General features: G+C 39.7%; 1 protein-coding gene across 2 annotated transcripts; it reads right to left on the bottom strand.

Moving 5' to 3' along the window:
• Window positions 1–464: 464 nt before the first annotated feature.
• Window positions 465–8,837, bottom strand: OLFML1 (olfactomedin like 1). Of its 2 annotated transcripts, none has more exons than XM_069016568.1 (3): window positions 8,435–8,837; window positions 6,086–6,374; window positions 465–2,921 (listed from the first exon to the last, which is right to left on the bottom strand). In XM_069016568.1, exons 1-3 carry the CDS (start codon window positions 8,558–8,560, stop codon window positions 2,143–2,145), a joined length of 1,194 nt encoding a protein of 397 aa, XP_068872669.1. In that variant the 5' UTR covers window positions 8,561–8,837; the 3' UTR covers window positions 465–2,142. The 2 variants fall into 2 exon arrangements, with proteins under 2 accessions (XP_068872669.1, XP_068872670.1); XM_069016569.1 differs by lacking the exon at window positions 8,435–8,837 and adding an exon at window positions 8,327–8,361.
• Between the last annotated feature and the right edge of the window lie 678 nt (window positions 8,838–9,515).

Genomic DNA, 9,515 nt, shown 5'->3' with positions numbered 1-9,515 from the left:
AGGGCCCAAGAACTTTCCTCAGCGGCCTCCCACAAGCTCCTTGTGTGGTGCTGGCACAGTGGCTCAAAGGATGCCAGTTCCTGTCCCTCCCCTCTCCCTTGGGGCTCCATGCAGAGGACATTGAATCTCCTCATGCTGCTGGGACAGAGCCAGGGGATGGGAAGCAGGGCCCACGCAGCATTTGACAACGAGCAGTGCTTTTGTGGAGTGCTGGGAGCTCTTGTGCTTGATCCCTTTCCTGCTGGTGGGATGTCTGGGTGCTTCTCTCACTCTTGGGCTTTAATTCATTACAAATTTCGGGTTTCCAGGGCAGCAAGGCCCAGCGAAGACCCTGCCTGAACTTTTGAGGATTGCACATTAGAATCTGTATACAGAATAGTGACACAGGCTTCCTCCGTTGTGTTGTATTGTGGCACAAAGCACATCTCAAGAACGCTTTTTCTAAAGAGCAGACTCAATCCATATTTACATCCAAAGACTTTATTTCTTAAATAAAGAGAATTACACATCCTTTCCAGTAAAAGTGTTCCAAAGGTGGATGATGCCATTTTGCATTTACAGGTTTGTAATTTTACAGACAAGGAATAAACAGCCAAATACTGCCTTTAACCCACGATCACACAGGAAACCAGTGCCAGCCCACCTTCCTTCCAGCCTGAGGACGTCTTTAGCTGTGCATCCTATGTCTGCTGTAACACTGAAACAATGCTCTAGTCATCAAGCCTGCTTAGAATGAGATAGTTTCTTTTGCTAAAGGCAAAGTATCACTGTTGCAGCCCAGCAGCCTATACACTCTTAATTTTATTCTGGAACTCCTTTTCAAAATCATTCCCTGATGTCTGGCTCTTCTGTGGATGCTGTTTTTAAGCAGAACAACAGCTCTTTCAGTGTAATGAACAAAATGGGCTTTCTGTAGGAACAGCTGTGGATCACTTTTCAAGTACCATTATTTGTGGTTTTCCTGGGGGGATTTTTTTGGTGTGTTTGTTTGTTTGTTTGCTGTTAGACAGAAATGCAGTTGTCCTTAAAATAATTTTAAAAATACAGTCTGTACCTGTATTTCACACTAAAAGCCTTTTTTTTTTTTTAAACATTATTTAACATTTTAAAGATTATTTTTGAAACAAAATACCTGGAGTTTATCTGTGACTCGCAAACCCAGTACTGAGAAGTGCCATGCCCTCACCTGCACTCTTGTGCTCCTCTGAGCCACCTTTTCCAGGAGCTGGAGGATAGGATGAGAAAGATTCTGCTATAATCAATGGAAGTGACTTGGAGCATTGGGGAAAATGCCTCAAAAGTAGATGCTGAAAGAGAACTAATGAGAAAAACACCCAAAAGTGACATGTAAAACCTTTAAAAGTAGTGTATACTAGAGAACACTTCACCCAGAAACATTCCTTCTGGCACACAAACAGTGATGCATTCAAAAAATAGTGAGAAGTGACAACTTGAAGCTGATAAAGGTGAATATTTGGCTGCAGCTAATGTACTGGCAGGATTAACAGTGGTCTGTCCAGCTACATGGATAAGAAATGTGGAATTTTCATGGAAATGCTCTAGAAGTTCAATGATTAGGAGTAGCCTTGATGCGATGTATGAGAGTTTTATGTTAAGTATAAACCATGTTTGTATATTCCTATGCTTTGTGGTATGATAAACCTCTCCTGTTAAAACTTCTATCTAATTTCTCTGGAAGCATGTGATTTTTATATTGCTTACTAGAAGGCTTTCTACAGTGATCTTCAGAGCTGTGAAGGTTGTCAGACTGTGTTTTGGACAGGAAGGATTTCTTGTTTGATTTCCATGGCACTGGAGCAGAAAATATAGTTTCAATAGGAAGAGAACTTGTCAGAAATGGGTTATTCTTTTTTTAATTAACCTTAAAATTTAAGACTAATTTGTGTGTGTGAGGGGGTTGTACATGTGTGGTATTTAGTCATCGTGTAATTTATATTAATGGAGTCTTCACATATTTTTATTGGACATTAATTTAAGATTACTGTGGTAGGTAAGCCTTAAGTTAAGCAAAAGAGATGAAAGTTGTAACAGATGGGAATAGTGTAATTTTAATACACATTAATGGCTATGTTGACCTGGGACTGGTGGCTTCAAAGTCTATTTAAGAAGCTGCTAAATATTCTAAACCTTTTGCTCTGTGTGAAGCTTGTAAATGATCTGGGATCCATCACCCCAGGCAAAGAGCTGCTTCTCCTTAGGATTGTAGTGTACGGTGGAATGGCTCCCCTGGCGTTTGGGGAAGTGCAGTCCTGGGTTCATGTAAGTATTTAGGGCATCCAAAACATCATAAATACACTGGATGCGGGAGGTGCCTCCAGAAGGAGAGTTGTAGACCACGTGGAGTGTGTTGCAGGCCATGAAAGCTGCCTCAGCATCCTTGCTGCTGCAGGGGGTGTCCCAGGAGTGCTCCACAGCCATGGTTACGTGGTTGATTTTGGTGATGACGATGTTTCCCCCGGTCTCTGGTTCTGCATGGAGTGCCCACAGCCCCTGCTCATCAACAGCCAGGTCTATTTTTGTCTGTGGAGAGAGCTGGTAGGCAGGAATCCTTCCAGCCCCTGGCAGCAGCATTTGGTCAGCTACATTTCTTCTCTGGATATTGAATTTAATGATCTCATTTAAGGAACCGTATCTGTGGTAGAAGAGGAAACCCTGATAGATGACGTGGCCAGTTCCTTCCCAGGGCAATGGCAAGGGGATTGTGCGAGCCTTCCGTGTGTGATTGTTTTCCATGAAAGTCATGATATTTGCAAATTCCAAAATCATATTATTTACAGAGCCACTTAATAAATAAATCTTTGTGTGCTTTTTGCCAGGATCTTTCATCCAAGAGCCATGCTTTCCTCCAGTCTTCTTAACTACCTTTAGGGACTTAATACCTGCAAGCACGCGGTCACAACCTGCAAGAAACACCCAAAGACAAAAAAAAATTAGAATATCCGTAAATTTTTTAGTTTCTTTTCTTTGAATTATTTAGTTTCTTTTTAATTCCTCTTTAAGGCCAGAGTCAATAAATCAGTAAAGGTGTCAGCAGTGTGGCTATGGTAAATAGTGCTGAAAACAGTGTTATATGATATATAAACTATGTTATCTTCACCTATGGAGTGTTGGGTTCTGTTCTATTACACCAGTGTTATCCAAAAGGGGTTTGGATATTTGTGTGCCTGAGAGGAGACCAAGAGCACAGTTAGTGATTTTGTGATTATTCTTGGTGGTCCATTTACAGGGCTATAATTTTTACTCCAGAGAACTGACTTCTGGTTTAGATCAACTTCTGGTTTAGATTCCTTAGTAAAGGAATCAAATTTATTTCTTGTTGGAGGCATATGAATTAAAATCCATTATCCTGATAGGCTACATGTGTAGTATTTTTATTTCAGGACTGGTCTTATCCTCAGGTAGCCTCTTCTTATGCATTTATAGTATAAATAGAAATAAAAATAGATCAGCATAGCAGAAAGTCAAAACACTGGGCTATCTTCCCATCCCCTTTCCCAACACCTGCACACAAAGGAAATAAAACTAAATATAGATCACAAAACCAGGGATGTGCATGCACTAAGGTGGCTTTCAAAGAGCTGGTGTGATGTCTGCTATCAATTCCTGTGCCAGGAGCATGGCTGGTGAAACCACACAGCTGTTTACCTCACTATAGGTTAAAATTGGCATCAGCAGAGAGCAAGTCACAGCTTTGGCTTCATTACATTTTGTGTGCACTCTGCAGGGATGTTTCAGACCAGACAGCACCAAGCCTGTGAGGACTCAGGCATTTAGACTCTAAGATCTTTATCAAGCAAGTTTTTCCTTTCTAGGAAAAACTATTGCAAAGCATATTAGCAAGCTTGTTTCCCAAAGGCACTCATAAATTACGAGGCACAGCATTTGAAGTTTAAAGAATTGCTTTCAGTGGAGTGTGGCCATTTCAGTAAACAGGACAAACAAAGCTCTAAGGCAGGAAGTTCTGGCAGCAGATGAAACAGAGAAAGCAAAACCAGCCCCCTGTCTGGCCTGATATGAACCTACTGAAGTCACTGGCAAGATTCCAGTTGCCTGTAGAAAGCAATCTTTATGTCATTTGTGTGTGCTGATACCCTCTAATCAAAGCTGTTGGATATTGCTGCTACAGCATGGATTTTGTTTTTCCTGGGAGTTCTCACTCTGGAAGCACTTTCCCTGAGACAGCCACAACAGCTTTCTCAAATCTAACATTTATTGATTAGATAGGTTAAAAAAAATTAAAGCTGCTGAATCAAAAAGTCTAGGAAGCCTTAGAAGCATTTTCCTCTGCAGGGGAAATAACCAGATTATTGTCTGAAATCTGTGGACAGTGTCTCTCTTCTTCAGAGAAGATTTTTAACTCTCTTTGGTTTTTATAACAGCTTGGAGGAAGACTGAGAAATTCACAGTAAACAAAAATGTGCAGAAGACAATGTCACATTTTCTACCCAAAGCAGGATGCAGCTAATGTACAGGCAGGATCAACAGTGGTCTGTACAGCTACATGGATAAGAAATGTGGAATTTTCATGGAAATACTCTAGAAGTTCAGTAAGCTACTGCAATATAAGCTACTGCATATAAAAGCAGTGATTCTGCTTGATTGTTGTCTTTGGTGCAAACTTGAGCCAGACCCAGTAACAAAGCTGGACTTAAAAAACCTCTTTTCTGCTAGATTTTTGAAGTGACTCAGCAAAAACAATCACAGATTCTGGTTAAGACATGACAGCAGAGAAGCAGAGCTGCTATTTGCTAGAGCTGAGGGTCTTTCTACTTTTTCTAAGTGCTGTAAAATCTACACAGGGACTACTTTTGCCATTAAATTCAATGGGAAAAGCATCTGACTAGTACTGACAGTAGAGATCAAATTGAAAATAAAGTTACTATGAATTGCTACAATAAAGTTAAATGTAATAATTTCCAACAAAGGAAAATGGAAAGTAATTTTTCCCTTGCTGAAACTCTCAGAAAGATACAATTTTCAAAGTGCCCTAACCGCAGTCAATTTAAAAATCCCCGATTTTTTTCCTTTCTGAAAAAAATGCCTAATGTTCAAAAGTTCTCTAAATGGAAAGCAGAACTATTGATATTCAGAGCACTGAACTGTGGAGTACGAGGAGAGCTCAGAAGCAGAATAGGTGATTGCCTCTGTAAGCATCTGCCTTAATACTGATTTGCTAGAAAAGCTCAAGGAAGAAATTGTAAACTTATGTGTAAAATTAATTCAGCCTGATTCTACTGAAGTCAGTGCAATTTTATAATTGATAATGCTAAAGTTCTTTCACCTGGCTTTTTAAAAAATAAGTTTATATTTCTTATTATTTATTTTTCATTTCTTACTACTGTGAAAAGAAAACAGACTGTCTTAAATATGTCTATAATACATAATTTAGACACATACCTAAACTTTTCAAGGTAAAGATAATTATAAAATGTCATTTGTTTTAAAAAAAATTATAGATTGTGCATATATTCTTCATACTGGGTACCATAACCCTTAATTTTCAAATCAGAACTGAGCTTTGCTTATGGACAAGCCTGTGTGCTCTCTTGATAAAGTAAAAGGAGGGGACAAGGAGAGGAAGGATGACAGAGCAGGACAGTAAAGCAGATGCAAACTGTAGAAGTGAATTAAGTATTTTTACTGCCTCGTGAATTTTCTTTTGAGTTGAGGTTTTGACCTTGCCCAATCCAAAAAGCAAAGACCACCATTAGTTCCTTAGTACAGCTGCAGTACTCAGAAATGTGTTTTTCTGGGACTTTGCAAGACCACACCTTCAGAGGATTTTACCTTACTTTATAATAAAAAGCAACTTCCAAAGAGATTAATTTGATATGCAGTAAAATTTTTGCAAAGTAAATGTTTGAATTGTATTTTTCTCCCTCCCTCTCCCATACCTTTTTTGCATATACATCATTTTTATAAATCTAGTATTTCCACAGCCCAACCCCCCTTGCAATTAGCTGTGGTGTTCACATAGCTGATGAAAATCTGGTATTCCTGTATGAGCATGGGGTAGGGGTCTAGCTTGTTCACACCAAAGTTCTGAAAAATAAACTGTTCTTACTTGCATTAAGCATGAGTTTAAGTCTCTTTTTTTCTTCTGCCTCTTCAAGCAGCTGCTGTTTCACCAGGTCTTCGTGGACTTCTATGCAAGCATTGGAATCTGTGACAGATCCAAAATAGTCAATGTCCCTCTGAGCGTGGTCAATCCTTGACAGCAAATTCTCTACTTCACTCTTAACCTCAGCCTTGGCAGTGCTCAGCCCTGCCAGGCGGGACAGCACCAGCTTGGAAAAGTCTCGGAATTCCTCCACGTATTCCAGCATGTCTTGGTTGCATTTCTCCAGCCTCTTCTTGGGTTAGAACATGGGAAGAAAATACATGGATAGATGTGGATATTCTGTGTATATTACAGCCTCAGTCATGATTACTTTAAAAACCACGCTGTTCCCTCCTTCCCAGTCCCCCTGCACCCATCTATTCCAACCCAATGGGCTGTTGCTGGTACCTGTGTGAGGAGAACCTCTGAGACTGGCACAAAATTCACAGGTCTGGACAAAACCCCGTGTTTTTAACTTGACTTGGTTGCTGACAGCCAGATACTTTGTTTTGCTGCCTAAAGAAGGAAAAGTGCTCTGGTGGAAGCAGCCAGAGATACTTAAAGGGCTCATGATCTCTGGTGACTTGATTTCCAGAAACCTTTTGGCACCCTTCCTGTAGGACCACTGGTGAAGCAGTCTCAAAGAGTTTTCTGCAGGAAATCCATAGCCATGAGCATTTCACATGACTACACCTCTTCTGACCAAGGCAGAATCTAGTGTGGCTATTTTTCACCCATTTAAATGTGAAAATGAAAATACTGAAATGCTATATTTGAGGAAGTTTCGGGTTGTTTCTTTTTTTTTCTTCTTTCTCAAGTCATTGGCTGTATTAAAAAAACCAACCCAAACCAACAACAACAAAAAAACAAACCCAACCAACAACAACAAAAAACCCCAAAAACAAAACAAAACAAACAAAAAACTGAACAAAGCAAAAACCCTATTTCTTTACACCTAAATTCAAATTATCAGTGTTTTCAAAGGTAAGTATTATGGTTTCTCTGCTGCAATGCAGCTGCTTTATAGGTAGTAGCCCAGCTGCCACTTGGGGAAGATGAGGAATGTGAGTGCATCTTTTAGCCCAGACACCCAATAGGTAGGTCTAACTGCTAGACTGGGTGTTCTGATTTGGTGCTTCATGCACAGATTCCAGGTGTTTTGTTTTAAGGTGGGAATGTCTGAGTTTTCTGAATGAATGGTGTTCCATGTGAACCCGGTGGTTGTGGTTGGTTTGCTTTGTGAGCTGTGGTTTCTATGTGCTGCCTCCTCTCTCCCCCATTGATACAAGACCGTAAGTCCCCAGGAAGCTGCTTAATTACTTTCTACAAAACCTTTATTTAAAATGTTTTCAAGTGCTTTCTTCAGTACCTGCCACCCTTTGTCCTGTTCTTTGTTTTGTGCCCCTTGCACCAAATGCCACACCTCATTTTTAATGGTGCCAAAGGAATAGAAATTGCCAGGTGAAGTTACTCCTAGAGTGGCAGAGAAAATTTAGATCTCAGCCTACAAAATGGAAAGAGAATATCAGGCTAATACTTCTGTTCCTTCTGTGTTGAGAAGATAAGACTAATGAGGGCTTTGTACAAAAAGGGACATGAAATCAGGCAAGTTAGAGCTTCTCTAAAAGTCTGCCAGTGCAAGTCAGGAGCCAGGCGCACGTCAATAATTTAAGATAAACAATATATGATTATAGCACACCAATACTGAAGAGATGTTTTGCAGTACTGGTAACTTTTTACTGTAAAAGAAAAAGCCAGAACTGCTGCATTTATAGTAATTGAAAGGAATTCAAGGAATTGAAAGGACTGCATTTCAGTCTCCCAGATATTAAGGGTTTATTCAAAGTGCAGATACACTTTTGATTTGCATAAATGCATCTTAAACTACCCTTCCAGGTAGGCATATCTGTACACAGGAAAAACAGCTGATAAATTTCTATCTCCTTGCTAATAAATACTTGACAGCATTTCTACTGGTTACAATATGTTTATACAATTCCTTAGGATGGACTGTGACAGTACTATTTAAGTTTTTGCATTTTTAGCTAAATTAACTGATGCCATAAAAAAAAAAAGTGAAAACAGAATAAAAACATAACATTATGAAATTATATCCTGCAACAAATGATGTGGTAAGTAGGGATCATCATAGTTAAAGTTTTAGCAACAATTTTGCTCATTCATTGGAAAAAGCTGGAAATTTACCCTCCTGATTTGGTCCATCATACAGACTGTCCTGGGCTCAGAACATCCCACATTTTCAAGCCTCTTTGCAGTTAGGTAGAGCTGCAGAAGGATTCATCAGGCACATACCTCCAGAGACAGGAAACGCTGGTCAATGTAGCTCAGCAGGGCTGCATCCTGCATCAGGTACTGTGCTGCTCCCATAATGCTCATGAGGAATGGAATTAGCAAAAAGTGGACTTGTAAGACTACCATTGTACCAGAAAATTTTGAAGGAAAGTAGTGAATCAGTTCCGTGGGCAATCCCAAACGCCACCAGTCCAAGGTCAAATGCAATTTACTGTCATCTGATGTGGAAAAATAACACTAAAAATTACCAAAAAGTTAAAAATACTGTGGCTGAAAATATTAAAAGGACTTAAAATGGCTGTTGCATTTTATCATTAAGAAAGTAATGTTGTGGCAGAGGGACTGAATGTGTTTATTTCTAGGAGCCAGATGACTACTTCTCGGTTTGTGATCCTATGATCAATCCCAGATGTTCAGCACTGAGTCACATCGAGCCTGTAGGCCAAATTTTATTAAATACAAATAAAAGTAATTTATTTTCCCCTCCTTTCCCCTCCCATCTGCTTTCCCGTGTGACCAACCCTGCAGTATGTGCTCGGTGCAAGTCAGAGTGGATTCACAGTCGGTGGAACACAGGCCAGCCCTTCACAGGGGGGTCTGATGCTTAATGTCTGTGGCTGTAAAACTAACTAAAGAAATTGATTTCACTTCCACTATTCAGCCTATTTACAGCAGGACTGGAAACCATAGATAAAATTATTTAAAAAAAAGTTCCTCCTCCTTCTTCTCTTGACAGTACTTTTCCAGCTCCTTAACACAGCTCTGTGTCAGTTTAGTGGAGTCCATGACAGACATCTCCTTTTGGAATAATAGTTGTACTTGGTCTGACTTAAAAATTAATTATAATTAACTTACATGAGTCTACTGCATTTGAGGAAATTTGTATTTATTTAATTTCATCATTTCCCAGACTGAATGACTTGTTTGGAAAAAAATCATGGCCATGCTAACACTGTATTTGCTAGAAAAACCATGTGTTAGGAGCTTAGAAAGCTCCCTTTGTATCTGAAGCCAAACTGGACACCTCTGCTTCTCAGAATTCTCCACCTCTTCACTTTTTCCCCCCCATTTTTCTTTTTTT

Source organism: Aphelocoma coerulescens, chromosome 5 (genome assembly GCF_041296385.1).
Source record: "Aphelocoma coerulescens isolate FSJ_1873_10779 chromosome 5, UR_Acoe_1.0, whole genome shotgun sequence".
Classification (NCBI taxonomy): domain Eukaryota; kingdom Metazoa; phylum Chordata; class Aves; order Passeriformes; family Corvidae; genus Aphelocoma; species Aphelocoma coerulescens.
This window is presented reverse-complemented; position numbering and strand designations above follow the sequence as displayed.